At 32.0% G+C, this 16,347-nt stretch overlaps 2 protein-coding genes across 2 annotated transcripts in view; one reads left to right on the plus strand and one right to left on the minus strand.

Annotated features, from left to right (window-relative positions):
* The first annotated feature begins 24 nt into the window (after nucleotides 1–24).
* On the plus strand, nucleotides 25–8,345 carry LOC117783751. The gene is made up of 4 exons (XM_034621295.1): nucleotides 25–134; nucleotides 222–375; nucleotides 7,801–8,013; nucleotides 8,078–8,345. The coding sequence occupies exons 1-4, from the start codon at nucleotides 25–27 to the stop codon at nucleotides 8,300–8,302; spliced, it is 702 nt and encodes a 233-aa protein (XP_034477186.1). The 3' UTR covers nucleotides 8,303–8,345.
* Nucleotides 8,346–15,626: 7,281 nt separating this feature from the next.
* The window catches only part of LOC117783752 (estradiol 17-beta-dehydrogenase 2), a 20,401-nt gene continuing 19,680 nt past the window's right edge, over nucleotides 15,627–16,347 (minus strand). The window contains exons 6-7 of the mRNA XM_034621296.1: nucleotides 16,314–16,345; nucleotides 15,627–16,191 (exon numbers count right to left, since the gene is read on the minus strand). Coding sequence (XP_034477187.1) covers nucleotides 16,015–16,191; nucleotides 16,314–16,345 — 209 coding nt within the window. The 3' untranslated portion in view covers nucleotides 15,627–16,014. The remainder of the gene's footprint in view (nucleotides 16,192–16,313; nucleotides 16,346–16,347) is intronic.

Raw genomic sequence — 16,347 nt, forward strand, 5'->3', positions numbered from 1 at the left:
AAAACGAAAGCTGAAATAACGGAGATGACGTCTTCAATGTCTGGACGGATTCAGGTTGCCGTCTCCAGAACAACAACAACAAGAGGAACACCACGACAAAGAACTTTGATGCGTGCTGCGGAAATGGAAGCTGAAACCGACGCTGAAACCGACGCTGAAGATGTTGATGATGCTGATGAAGCTGATGATGTTGTTGATGTTGATGCGGATGTTATTGCTGCTGCTGCTGATGTTGATGCGGATGCCGATGCGGATGCGGATGATACGGCAGACAGCATAACATTGGAGCTGGCATTGTCTCCGAATACGCCCACGCCACCGCCCACCACAGCGGATGAGGATCTGGCTGAGCTCGACAACAGCAAGCCATTTAAGGTGGGTTATCTTTACCAGGGATGCTAAATATGATGGTGGGTAATCCTTTGATATACAATTTTTAATTTTTATTTTAATTTTTATTTTAATTTTTATTTTAATTTAAAATTATTTATTTTATTATTATTATTTTATTTTTCATTTAAAAATAAAATCTTAACGTTTCATTAATCTTCTTATTTTATTTAAGAGTCTAAGCATTTTTATATTAAATTTGTATTATGTTTATCTACAAAAAAAATATTTTTTATGTATTCTATTACAAAAATATATAATAAAACTTAAATCCACTAACCAACAATATAAAATTCATCATAAATACCAAAAATACTATTTTTGATGTGTATTTTTTAAGTCGTTTTGGTCCCTGTTTTTATCCGTACAAGTTAAATGCTTTCTTAAACCATTTGGCAGCTTCTGCTTTGGATATGCATATGGATATGCATACCAATTGTTAGCTGGGCCGCAATTCGTTAAGTGATTATGGCCTCCATTGTTTGTTGTTGTTTGACGCAGGGGCGCAGAATTTCTGATGGTCAGCCCAGTCAAGAAGCTAAGGAGCAAGCGACAGGACACTCGAAAGCAGTTGGCTTCGAGAGTCTGCCACTTGAAGCAGGACTTGGGTCAGATTTTCTCTTTATTTTTTTCATGCAGCCTTTAGGCTTGTTTGAATTTCAAGGGCCCAGTAAATTGGGTTTAAAATGTGTACCCTCAATTTGCAGGCCTCTTCACAACAGACTCTTGTACTTGCCGTTGTTCTTAAAGCCTAGTTAATTTCAGTTTAAAGCAAGAAAGTACGTTTAGGTCGACTATCAAGTGCTCTTTACTAAATGTAAATTTGTTTAAAATAATTTAAATTGATTTAAATTGTATCTATAAAACAACTGTTCGATAATTACTGCATACTTTTAGGAAATTTCGGTATTTTTAAAAGTGAAAACAGCCACAGCTAGCGGTATATCCAATGTAGCTTGATTCGATTAAGTGGATTTAGTGAAACCTTGACAGCTTGACTAAATTCTATGCACATTTTTCTAGAGTAATCACATAACAGAGACCTCAAGCTGAAACTGTTATAAGAGGTAAGCAGAATCTCTGCGAGTTAAATATAAGTAAAATATTTAATAAGTACTCACATCTAAAGCGCAACAAATGGAATAATCTAATTAAAAGCACACTTGTATATCAAAGAAATTATTTAGAGTGCAAGGAATGTTCATTATTCGCATACTTTTTGCGAGTTTCAACTTTGCACTATTGAAAATGAATATTGAATAAAATATCTGTTGGGTTCCTTTTCAAAATCTTATTGCTAAAATTATTAGTTATATTTATTAGTGTGTTTAAAGTTCTAAATAGGGTATTTCTCTTCAATGATCATACTGGACTTAAAATATATAATTAAATAATAGTATTAACTTATAGTTTTGCGGTTAGCCAGCAATTGAAAATATCTTTTAATTTAATAAATTATTTTAAAAACTTATTTTCCTGTTATACATAAATTACTAAATAAAATATTTGGCTTAATAATAATAGGTATAAAACGCAATTGCATTTCGCCAACAATTGAAATTAATTAAAAGTGTTGGCCAAATTTAAAGCCTGGACATGAGGAAAGTTCTGGGGCAGAGATAGCTTAACGGCTTTTACAGTATATAAAGTAAATTTTTTATTAGTTGCTGCCACCATCATTGAGGCGTAACTAAGCTGCCACTGTCTGTGGCGCGTTGGTGCCGATAACGATGTGTCTGCCACTTGGCAATGCGTCGCCAGACATGAAAGCAGCCACTTCACGACTCCTTGACTCCCCGAAAGTCCTAATCGATTTATTGTGTGCTGAAGAAACGCTCAAAAGCGCCTTAACAAAATCAACTGTCTAAGACAAATCGTTTAGCGCACAAAACTTTTATAACTGGCCAACGTTTGAAATGTGCTTCACAAGTGCCTGTAAATTTGTCAAGACCCGAATATTAATTGACAGAAGGAAAACAAGGGAAAAACATCTGGAAACTTTTGTGTTGAGTTTGTTTTGTCAGTTGGTTTGGCCCACGTATCGTATGCGTAATTTATGTGGCATACATCTAATTAATAAGCATGTAAATTATTCCGACATGCTTTCATTGTTAGCTAACATCTGCCTTGGATGTCTATCTGACAGGTTGTCTGTCTTCATAACTGGCATGTACCACTTTTTCAACAATTGTAATTAATTAAATCAACCGCACAATACATGTCTAGGTGTGGTGTGTGTGAGTGTGTGTAAAGCGTGGGTGTGTGTGAACGCGATGCATCACAAAATGTGTTAGATAAACAGACAGGCTGATTGATAAATGATAATAGATAAGAGTTTATAGGGACAACATTCACTTGATCACTACCTCTGTTGTTGTCTGCATAAGCATACAGTTAGTCAAATAATAATACTGACCATTTTAATGTTTATTAATTTATTTAACCTCAATTTAAGGCAGTAGACAACAATTGATTTAAAATGTATAGTTTAATTCAATATTAAATAAATATTTAATTTTAATCTCTAAATAATTTTTTTCTCTGTTTGTCAAAAAATTAAATAAGTGTAGCTTTGTAGCTTAAATGACACAAAAAATAATTTATTTATTTATTTATAATGAAGCATAAAAAAGTTGTATATATTATATTTTTCTTTGATATTTGTTTTACGCTGAGGTTGCTTTGAGAAGTGTCAACTAACAGAAAGTTTGCTGAGATGAAAACGACAGAGACAGAAATTCTAAAAAAAGTTATTAACTTTCACTTAACTTTGAAACTTTTATTGAGCTTATAAAAAAAAGTAGATCTTTTAAATGCACATTTTATTTTCATTTATAATAGACAAGTTGTTTTATAAAGACATCATGTGAAGCGCTCACATGAAATTTTTTTATACACATTTTAATGGGTTAAACATTTGTTTTCTTATATCTACCGAATGGATAGTTGACATATTAGTCCTTGCAACTTGAAAAGCAGCTATTTCTAGCTGTCATAGAATGGCTATTAGGTAAAAGCCAAGGTTAACAACAACTGCAACTAGTTGAAACTAATCTTGCTTCAGTCTTAATAGCTCGTTAGGTGATCGTAAAAGAAAAAACAAAAAATCTGAATGAAATGCACTACAAGGCCTCAATGTGGGTACTAATAAAAAGAACTTCTTCTTATGGCCATCTGTGGCATTTGTAAAAATGCGACATGGAAAACGCATTTGCTTTTTCATAGCAGTCAGTGAGGACAGTTGGTTTTCCACCTTGGCAATGGCACAAAATAAAAAACAAAAATAAAAAGGAACAAGAAGCTCCAAAATCCCTCAGCAAATGAATGTCATGCAAAATAAAAACCAACTAGGTAGAAAGGAAGTGGGAATCAGATGAAAACCAGTGGGGGATGGAATTAAGCTACCAACAGAATTGTAAATACAAAAAGTAAAAGCATTTCAGACGATGCTCGCACAAACACACGTTGCGTATACGCAACGTTGCCCATTAAAACAAATAAACAAGCATTATTTATGTCCAAACAAGCGTGCAACTTGAATACGACACTCCATAGGCCAGCATCAAGTAGCCAAGTAACTGTTGACTACATATTTGCTAATAGGTAACTGCAAATACGTGTCAATGTGACGACAGACATGTAAATTGCTATGTAACTCACAGTTTGTTCTGTTTTTAATAGCTGTAAAATCTTTAATGCTCTCGGCAAAACAATTTAAATGATTTGAATTAACCATAACAATTGGAAAGCGACACAATTGCCATGACATTTTCCAGAGAAATCGTGGCAAGTTAGCGACATTAATGTGCAACAAGATACGCTCAATGAGAATCTATGGAGTTACAATACAGATTTCAATGGAAAAAAATATCTACAGATGCATGTAAGCTCATTGGGGAAGGAAAAACTGTGGAGTAGTTTAAATGAATAAGTTTTACATGGAAAAAAATTATGAATAAGCTGATCATGAAAGGAGTTTTTCGTTATAGTAAAGTAGAGTAAACTCGTAAACTATTTAATATTAAATTACTTTAAAATCTTTTTGCAACTTTGAGTTACATTATACTATAAATAAAATGCTACATAAAAGTTGTTTTTTAATAATTTAACTTAATATTATTTACTATATTGTGTTATTTATTAATTTACTGCTTCTTTTAATTATTTATTATTTATTTAAAATATTATGATTAGTTTATTTTGTAATTAAATTTTCTATTATTTGGCTGAAGTTAATTTGTATCTGTGGATTGATTTAAGTCGATGTTTAATAAATAAAACACATTGTTATGAATGAATTTTCTTTATCACTTTAAATTTTAGTTGCTTTATTTTATTTGATTTTTTAAATTTTAGTTATAATGTTCCTTAATTTATTAGTCTTACTCAAAAATAATTTAATTTTGTCACCTTATTGCATATATTGGTATTTTATATTGCCAGTAAGTCTATTACAGTTTTATGTATTAATTAAGCCTTGGCTTAAACAGAAATCTGCGGGTTAACTGCAAATTTCAAATGTGTTGCCAGAATGTTGCCTGTTGTGGTGTCTCCATTGTTTAATTTCAGTTGTATTGACAACAATTCAGATGGACATACTCAGAAGCAGATACGCATCTGAATAAGAGATATAGAGAGCGAGATATAGAGCGAGAGAGAGAGAGAGAGAGAGAAAGAACGCAGGCGTATCATTCTATATGCATGAATGCATTTTCATCTGCTCATTGTCCTTGCCAATGCTCTTTACTCTTTACTCTCTGCTGTATCTCTGTTCTGTTTGCTATTAACTATGCTGGTCCATATCCTGTCCAGTGTCCTGTCCATATTCAGTGAATTTGCCAAAACAATATTGAACAGGTAGAATGCCGACAATGAACGTTAACTTCAGTTCAATCTGACAAACATGTCTTAAGTATTTGCCAGTGAATTTGTCCATTACAATGGGAGTCACAAAGTGCTGTCAATTGACACTAAACAGAAGAACAAACAGATACCTGAAATTCCTGTTGTTAACTTAAAATCAAACAACAACACTTAAACTAAGATTGACACTCATTCAAAAGTATCAAAAGTACTTGAAACATTTTCAATTAAATCGAAAAAATAGAGACAAATTGTAGTTGATTTTAAAGACCAAGTCAAGGACAAGGACAATGGAAGTTGGTAAATGAAAAACATAGTTTAGCCAAAGGAAAACAACTGCAAATTGTGTTGAATTTTTTTTGGAATAGGAAGCTGGGCAAAAGGTTAAAAACACGCAGCCAAAACAAAAGTCAAGAAACGCATAAAGCGCAAACAAAGCCACAGGCCATTGGCATATGCCAGCCAGTCCCAGCTTTTCCCACTTTCCCCAGTTTCCCAATTTGCCACTCTCTCAGTCCGTCAGTCTCTTAGCCAGTCTGGCAGTCGACCAGCTTCACAGCTTCTCAGTTAGCCAACATGGCAATCAGCAATGGTTTGTTCAAAGAATTTGTGGAAATTGTGCGTTAAATTTCACGTTTCGCTTAGGCAAACTTCTTAAACAGTCCTCGTGCGGCAAATGTAGTTGGAAGTCAGCGGGAGTTCAGGCCATGCCAAATGTAAATACAAGTTTAATGGCCAACACGCAGTCAAGCGGTGGCTGTAAAGGGAAAATGGGAAAAGTGGGAGAAAAACGTCTATAGAAATTCGCATAAAATGCTTGATAAATTTTCATTGTTGTCGTCGACCAGTTGATGGATATTCCGGGCGATATAATTGGTTTGGATCAATGATTGATATGTTTTGTAGCATATTGGGCAGACACGACTTTTTGGCTTAATGCAATGACAACTTCATTGTCACGCCCTAGACAGACACGTCTGCCTAACATAATGATAATGATGACGCAGCTGATAAAAGGTTACTCTTAACGATGATGATGATAAGTATGACCGATTCTTCTCTTGTGCACAACTTGAGTTATGCTCATTATTAATAAGACACATGCATAAGTTAAATGGCAAACAATTCGTTTAGTTTACTTAGGTTTAGCATTTTTTTACCTTTTTCTGAATTCTGTAACTAGTCATCATTATTTTTAAAATAAATATTAATGAATTTTTATACCTTTTATATTTATTGAAATTTAATTATGTTGTATCTTCGCTTCATAATTATATCCATATAATTGTGTGCATGAATAAATATAATTAATCTACAACATATTGTTATATTGAAAATATATTTTTTATATATTTTATAATATTAAAATTTTAATTTGCCTATTTTATTCCATTTATTTGATTTACTTAATTAGCATCAAATCGATTCTGCACTTGTGTACAACATGATGTATGCTGAATATTAATAGGGCACAGTAATAAGCAGAAAGGCGAACAATTTGCTAAGTTTATTTAGGTTTAGCTGGCTTTTCCTTACCTTTTCTGAGTGCTCCTTTTGCCATGTCCTTTTTCTCCAAATTGCTTACTTGACCCAGTTGAAAGCTTATGCTTTAAATATTTAAACAGACCTTTGGTCTTTGAAGTATACGAACAACACTTTTTAGGGGTTCCTGAAATATAATACGTCTGATACCTGAACGCATGACATGCTAAAATTGTTTTTACCTGTTTGCTTTTGTTATTATTTGAGGCTTTATTGTTATGGTAAATAATAAATTGATTATGTTAGTTGTTTGCCCCATGTTGCAGCTGCCACTTGCCACTTGTCACCTGTCCCTTTTCGATATTCGTTGTCATGCGCTTCGCTGGATTCATATTGTCATTATTGGCAGCTTAATTGAGGGTGGCAATTCTCAGACAGCCTCAGGACTATTTGAAATTAAGACAAACATCGTTTTCGTCCTTTGTTTTCTTTGTTGTCTCGCGACTCCCTCAATATAAAAAGCGACATTTTCGTAATAGGTTAAAGGCAATGACAGTTTAATCCGGAGTAGTTAACTTTTGTGTACAGTTATGGCCCTGGAAAGAGTTCACTGAACTTATAGGAAAGATTTATTATAAATATAAAAATGTATGTAAGCATATAGGGTTCAAACCTAATTTTATAGAAATAAGTATTTATAGTAGTAAGGTCACTTGATTTAAATAGAATCTAACTTTATTTAGTGATTTTATTAAAATAAATTAAACAAAACTTAATATAGTAAAGTGTAGAAATGTAGGTCATTAATCGAATAATGTTTTCCAAACCGTACCTTTGTATTAATTAATTATTTATAATTATTATTGGAAGACATAAAAAAGAAAATATACAGGAAGCTTTAATTTTTTCCAGTAAAATCGAGTAAATGAGTTACTAAATAAATGATTTAAGAAATTAAAGTAATAGATAAAGCTTGCCACTCAAATATAGATTGATTTGGGGGTTTATTTGGTTTGTTGTGCCAGTCCTTGGGGATAAAAAAACCAATTAAAATTTCGCCCACAGGTCAAGGACATTACAAGGAATATTCGCAAGGCCGTTGTGGCCACAACATTGGCCGAGTTGCGGCTCAAGGTGTGCGCGAAGTTTCAACGTGTTCAGAATCCGGCAATTCATTTGGACTGCGATGGCACCGAAATTGATGATGAGGAATACTTTTCCACACTAGAATCAAATGCTGAGTTGATTGCCGTTTTTCCCGGTGAACAGTGGCGGGATGTAAGTTGTTGCTTAGTCCTCTACTATTAAGGCTTCACTGTAAAGTACTTTTTGCCATTTACAGCCCAGTGATTATAATGCAAATATGCGTCGCACTTCGTTGGATGCTCAGCGTTTGCGAAAATTGGTGGGAAAACTACAGCAAAATTTACTGAACGATGCTGATTTGGATAAACTATCAAATATGGATCCCAATTCGTTGGCTGATATCACAGGACGTGAGCTGAAGGACAGTGATTACTGTGTGCAGAGCGAAACAGCACGAAGATCAACGGAATTATCCTGTTAAAGGAGTTTTTTGCACTTGGAATATTCGTATTTGTGTCCCTTTATTTGAGATCATCTAAAAATGAAATACCTACCTAATACTCGAACTTATATATGTATATGGGATATAGCACAGTGAAACGTCGCTTATGATAGATTTGTAAGGCATTTGTAAGAGTTTTGTATGACAAGCTGAAACTGACTAGAGAATGCAGTTTCGGGTATTTTTGGAGCATGTTTTGAACGCGACAATTTATATATAAATTTATTATATACATGTATGAACGTATATCTCTGTATTCTAGTTGTAGAGCACCTCAAGATATTAAAGCCTTTAGAAACCATACTCGTATTTTTTGAAGCTTACCTTGCAACTTGAATTTTAAAAGTGAAAATAGAAAGCCCCTCGAATAGTAGGTAGACAAAACCGATGTCTGTTCATAGAGCCACTAACTGTTCCTAGACCAATAATATGCCATATAAGGACCAAAGTCCAACCTACACGTAGTATTCCAGAGTCTACCTTAAACAATAGACTATAAATCAATTAAAACTTTATATAACCAAGAAATCAATCTTAGATAAAATATTGAAAAAATCAATTGTAGTAATGTAAATGTAAAATTTTAAAATTATCAATAATTATATGTAAATTGATCACAAATAGTTTTGGTTAATAGGGAGCAAACATATTTTGAAAAAATTGATTGCTAGCTCGCAAATCAATTAAATCTTAATAAATAAAAAAAGATGCTAATTGCAAAATGTATAAATTTAAAACCAATAAAGAGACAACAAATTAATTAATATAAACAAATGTATTTAATAAAAATGTGCCACATCATTGTTTAACAAACTTATGGATGTACGTATATATGTATGTGTATCAAATCTATTGCACTTTATTTAGCAATTAAGTATGAAAAGAATATAAAATGAAAACTCATTCGTTGCAAAATCTGAATACGATTTACGATTAGATGAGAGTTTTTGTTTTTTCTTTCAATTGTGTGCACACATTTTACAAACAACAAATTGAAATTACCACACAAATCGATTGAATTGAAATTGGTAACTCGACAAAAGATATAAATGTACGAAAACTTTTTGCATTGTCTGTGAGTTCAACAATAAATTGAGATTAAATGTCTGCTATCTGTGTTTCTACTTTTGTTGTTGTTTCCGTTGATTGTTATTTTACTGATGACAGGTAAACAAAATACAGCTACAAATAAAAGTTAAGTTTTTGAATATATAAAGTTAAATGGGGAGATCTGAGGTAAGTATTAACTGTTGAATCATTCATATGAAATTTGAAGTTATTAAAAGATTAAATTAAGAGAAGAGTATATTTTGGAAGCATTCGATTTTGTTTAAAAATATATACTAAATTCTAATATTTATTTCTATTCTTATCAGTAAAGCTCTGTCTTAAATTTATCTTATGGAAACTGATTATAAGAGTTATCTTAATGGTAAAAATTATAGTAAAAATTATTATGTAAAGTAAACGCACCTACCAATACCGAAGAAAAATTTTTTAACATCTCTGATAATTGTTGATATATATTTGGTATTTATTGATTTTTCTGGTAAGTTGATAAAAATGTTGTTTTTAATTACATTAGGGTTATTTTATGATTTAAAAATAAATATTCAAACTATTATAAAGTTAATATATATATATATTTCTTAATATTATATATATTTTAAATTTTTATAATTAATATTATAAGTTACAATTAATTTGTTGATGAAAATTGAACATATTTCCTCGATACTCCATATTTCTGAGCTTTTCCGATTTGTTCAGTTACTTTTTTCAGTATTAAATTTTTTAACATAATAACTCTTGCAAATATTATTGATAATTATACTAATCATATATATTAATTTTATTTATAAAATACTTTTGGTTGTTCTCTTTTTTAAATATTTTTTGAGTCCTAAAGTTTAAGTATTTAATTAGCGATTCAACGAAGTCTAAATCAAAATAAGACTATTGTGCTGCTATTATGCACAGTTTGTTGGTTCATCTTCTTCAAACTTTCCATTTCCTTATGCAAATTGCTCAAGGATTTGCCAACTGGCAAGGCAAGGGAATTTATAGCAGCTGCTTGTTGCAAATTTTCATATTTGTTCTGAAATACGCTAAACTTTTGAATAAATAAAAGTTATGCATAAAGATGATGATGATAGTTGCATTTTGTATTTAACCTGTATTTGGTTTTAACTCTGGTTCGTTGAAGAGCCCTTTGTGGTATTAGCCTAGCTCAAATTAATTGCAACTGTTGGTCAAATGAATTTGGTTTATTCTGGCTAATGCGTTTACAAATGTCAAGGATCATTGGGCCAACATTTGACGGACTAAATCAAATGATAATTATACGCACTCTTTTGTTCAATTTATTTGCTGACTCACATTCTCGATGCACTAATTAATTTCCTGCCTTTACTTGTATCTTCCTGTTCATTTGTCCAGCTTTAGATGCTATTTTAATTATGCAAAGTGCCTGATACAGCATGAATGCACATGCACGAACTTGCATAGCATTGCAGACTGTCAGCTTAGTGCAAATTGATTGACATTGGGCTTATTAGACATTTGCCAAACTCAATTCAGGCTCAGTTCCACTTAATGGACCCCTCCCAATACGAGAGTATCCTTTTATTGAAAATAATATTGCCAGCGAAAACGTGAAAAATTCATCCTGTTTTTTTATGTTGCTCCTTGTAAGTGAAAAGTTACTAGAATATTTTACAAAGTGGCCTCAGGGTCTTTATGTGTGCAAAATAAAACAAAATAAAGTTAAATAAAATATATATATTTGCTATGTGCAAACTGTGAAGAGATTGCTTTGGGCGAATGAAGAGTTTTAAAAATGTACAACAACTGCAAAAATCACCGAAAATATCTACATATCTTTATACATGTTGCTTAAAAAATAAGTAAAAGGGTATTTTGTATTCATTGGAGTAAATTGCAGGCATCTCCGATTTTATTATTAGTTAACTATTGATTTATTAATACACGACTTAAAGTAGTCCACAAAATCTTCAGTTAGTTTAAAATAAATTAACAATTTTAAATTAATATTTAATTTGAATAATAAACTGAAAGGAAAAAATGTTACGTCTAGGGAAAAAAAAATACAATTGATCCAACATTTGTTTGAGAGATTGCGGAAGAACCAGTATAAGAAATTTCAATTGTGATAGATGCTTAGTGCCAATGTACTTGTTCTGGAAATATAACAAACTGCATAATTAACAATACATAGTATAAAAACAAATGTTTATATTTACAAATCTTAGATCCTTATATGTGGCATTCCTCAATTTCTGGATATTTGGTTAGGGAAGATTGATCACAATGGTCCTGTTTATGGAGCTTCGCAAACATGAGTTTGCCCCAGGATTTGTGATTATCTCTTCGCAGATACGAACACAAGAATATGATAATCACGACAGCCAATCCAAAAACAGATCCAAGAATATAATATAGTAAGTAAGACTTACAGAAATCTGTTTTATACCAAATCATAGTTTTATGAAACGGCTTTCCATTGCATTTTAAAAAATCCCGATCAATAATATCATTAGCCAAATTGTCAACGAATTCAAACATTTCAATGGCACCGCAATCACATATCCATGGATTTTTCGATAGCTCTATTTGAATTTTACCGGCTCGACGTGAGAGAAATTTGATTACATTGTTGTCAAGAAATTGAAGATTGTTGACTCTTAAATCCAAGTAAGTTAAATTGGGTGGCAATTGTCCAACAGTTATTCCTGTTAGCTTGTTTCTAGACAGATAAAGTTTTCTTACATTCGAATAACCATATAAAGTTGTGTTTGGCAATTGCGTTAAGTTATGATTGCTAAAGGAAAGGGTTGATATCCCAGCTATTGGAATTGGCAGCTCTGGAATATTCTTCACAGAATCAGAACAACCTATTACAAATTCACTATTTAAAGAGTCAAGATAGCAACCGCAACCCACGGGGCATGGTTTCTTATGTATATCATAAATAAAGGTGCATACACGTACATCTAAATTATTGCAAATCAATGATGTCATATTGTTTTCTGGCAGGATTATATCAGGATCTAAATTCAAAAATGCTAGGTTATCTTGTATTATCGAGGAACTGAAATAGAAGTTAATGAATCATTAAAAACTAATAATTTTTAAATACCATTATGAACTTACTTTAGCCAGTCAAAATCATTAATCGGTCCTCCTTTTATTGTCAAATTCCTTAAATTGACTAAATCTTGAAAATGATCCTTGGTGAGTTTTGTGATGTTACCGTTAAAAAAACGTATCGAAGTTAAATTTGTCAATCCTCGAAAAAGTTGTGGCGAAACTTCTACTTCAGATGCATTATTGGACATAAACATTTCAAATACTTTCAAATTGTCCAATCCTTTCAGAAATGTTTCATTTATGTAACTCTTGTTATAGTTTTCTTCATAAAATTTAAAAAAAATATGCAGCTCTTCAATCTGAATTAGATTGGTAAAATGAAAATCTTGGCATGCTAATAACTTTGGGCATAAACTCAATTCAAGTGTGTTAAGGTACTTAAACTTTTGTAAAAACTGATTAAAAGGCAGACAATCATCGCACTGATTCCAATAAATTTGCTTTAAGTTAGAGAAATTCATTGATAACAAATTGAGATACTCACTTTTTGTATAATTCTTGGGGATTTCATCAATTTCAATTGATAATACGTCTGTTTTATTGAATTTTTTGAAGATACGCCTTTGATAGTCTTCTTCGGTCATGTTCGCTTGGACTATTCGATTGTTAAGTGGAACATTTTGCAGATCTGAAAGACTCTGGAACATTGTCATCTGATCTTGATTCAACTCCAAGTGTCCCCCAATTAAAGGAAGAACACATTCGCGGTCATATTTTAGCATTTCACAATATTTGTCTTTCCATTTCCATACGCAAGAGAAGTTTAACGTATTGTCTGTTAAATAAGATGTGCATTTCTTATGTTTATGATCTGTAGATATTGGACACGCCGATTCAAGAATGGATTCACAAATAACTTGGTAACTTGGTTTTACAGTTAATTCTTTAGCATTAGCATTTGCTAAAGCAAAATATAAGTAAATGCACAATATTGTTAGTGTTTTTATCCACATTTTAAATATTTGAGCAATAATTCCGACTTCGTAGTTGCAAAATCAAAATGAAACTGCTAAACTTTTGGATCAGCTCACTTTTAATATAAAAGTATTACTCATATAATGAAAGGTCAACTAGACCACAACCAATATACCAAATACCAAACCAAAATATAATTTGTATATAACAATTTTAATTTATTTATTTTTTCTTAATAATTTGCTGTAAGTCGAGTCACTGTGACTTTATGAATTTTTAAATTAAAACATTTAATCACTGTAGCCAAATTTAAATTGTTATCGTTTATTGCTGCAATAAATGAATAATAACATTTAAATAATATTACGAAAACAAAGTAAAACTTCAGTCGAACCCCCTCTCAATACATTTTATAACTAGTTCTCTGCTTAAAATATTTAACAAAAGTAAAAAGATTTATTTGCATATACATATTGATATTTAAATTTATAGCTATATTTTCGGTTAGTGCTAGCAATGAAATACTAAATGTTAGAAATATAACTATATGGGTATATAAATATAACCCACATGACATTTTAAATAAATTTATAATCTTCTATAATTTCTTGAGAATAAACCGACCGAAACTATTTAGATAAGTACTATTTTAATAAATATGTGATGAAAAAACAGCAAACTGTCGGACTCACTTATCTAAACGCTTGACCCGAGCCCCTATGGGAATGCAACTCAAAAATTTTCAACTTACACACACAGACACATACACACAACTATACACACATATTTAAGTTTGTGGTGAAGTGAAAAAGGACAATGAATTCGGGTTTATATGCATATTGAAAACTTTTAAAAATATTTGTCCATGTGTTGAATGGGGCTCGGAAAAAGATAAAACTTAAAGCGTGAGTGACAAAAACTTATGCAGATATGGACGTCTCTATACAAACACCTATGTAGCCGTATCTCTTAACGTTAGTTTTATACGACCACGCCTCCTCTTACGCCCACCGCTGTTTGGGGTTTTTGTCTCTCACCTGAGCTGTGGATCAGTCCTTGACAAGTGGCAGCTACAATGCAGCAGTTGTTGTTGCAGTTGCCATTGTTGCCACCATTCGGATCAAGGGTATTAAAAATGTATTGAATTTATTTTTTTTGTGTGTGTGTGTCTGTGTGTATGTGGATTTCGTCTAAGTTGTGCGAAATGCGCATTGAGTTGCACTTAAGCTTACGCTGTTCCGAGTAGCCACAGCTGCGGATGCGGATATGTGGGCGTCGAAGTGGGCGTGGTTAATGCGTCTACCTGGCTGCAAAAATGTATAGACACAGAGTGGCAACAGAAAGCAACGCTACTTACCAAACAACAATCAATAAAGTCAAACACCACAGACTTGAATGAGAATCAAGGAACGGAATGTTACACAAGTGTTTGTGTGTATGTGAACAGGCTTTCTGTTTGGGTGACAATCACTTTTCACCATTTGAAAGTATATAAGAATGCAATTAAATAAATTATCTTTTAACTTCTATTTGGAAATTACTTTCACCCTATTTATTCACTTTATAAAATAACTTCGTTCAACTTACTTCTCATCTCAGTATTCAGGTAACTTAACTAAGTAATTAAGTTCAGTAAAGACTAGAAATTATTCCTTATAATCATATTGATTCGTAAAGTAACTTTAAAATTACAATTCGGCTTAGTTTTTACAATGTTGTAAGAATTCAAAATGAAAGACAAATTGAAAATGAAAAAAAGTTTATTTTCTAAAACAATAAAGTTAAAATGCAGAAATTTGGAGACCAAATCAATATCAAAATGAAAAATTAAATATAAATCCAGAATCAATTTAGCCAAATCGTGAAAATCGCATGAGTTTTTATGAAGTTATGAGAGTTTAAAGGTAATATACTCAATACTCAAATCAAATTAACATTACGTAATTTTCGATACTTTCAATTAATTATTAATATGATAAATATATACAAATTTTTGTATAAGGTATTTATTTAAAATAGATTTTGATTTCCGGAATATTCTCATCTGTGAAGTAGCCAACTGAAAATTGTTTAAATTAAATTTCTAAAAATAATTGCGATCATTGAATAAATTTTCTTTTGCATTTTAATACATCATTAAAATTGTAATGAAAACATATCTGCATATTTTCCTTTCTATAGATTGAAGACAAATAAAATGAATTTCGTTTGCTTTCCGTTTTCATGTTATCATTGGTTTTATTTATCGTTTTTATGAATATAAGTATTACAATTCGCGCTAGAAACTAAAAATAAACAAACATAATTATACTGACGCACAATATATCCGTATAAAAAAAGAAACAAAAGGAAATCAAAGAATAAAGTAATGAAAAAGAGAAGAAGTAATAAATACAAGACAAACGCTAAATGCTCAAAATGACGGACAATGTTTTGCTTTATTTTTTTAAATGCGCTTTGGTGAACAGCGGAGCAATAGATAAAATAAGCAATAAAGAATCGAAGGAAACAAAACAATTCGGAGAGGCAAAACAACGACGTCATGGGAGCAGGGGTAGGTGCAGGGGGAAGAGAAGGGTGTGAACGGAAGCGGACTGCGAAATAACTTAATAGACAAATTTCTTTTGCTCGCCATAGATGGACTCGTACAGTGAGGGCGCCAAGTGCTCGGCCAGGAAAATTTGCAGCTTCTCGGTGGCAGTCACGGGGGTGTAACGGGCCATGGGGAAGGTCCTGGTAACGGCATCGATGAGAACGCGCAACGTGGGCTGAATATCAGCAGCCTGAGAAAGTGGAAGAAAGTGTGTGCTCGTTATTTGAATCTTACTTTTTATTATAAACTTGCGGAGGGTATTTAAGTTTTGTCATGAACTGTGTAATGCATTAACGATTGGGAGCAGCTTACCTGGCGCGAGTATTTCTCCACAGATGTCATGGCC

This window comes from Drosophila innubila (genome assembly GCF_004354385.1).
Source record: "Drosophila innubila isolate TH190305 chromosome 2R unlocalized genomic scaffold, UK_Dinn_1.0 1_C_2R, whole genome shotgun sequence".
Taxonomy (NCBI): Eukaryota; Metazoa; Arthropoda; class Insecta; order Diptera; family Drosophilidae; genus Drosophila; species Drosophila innubila.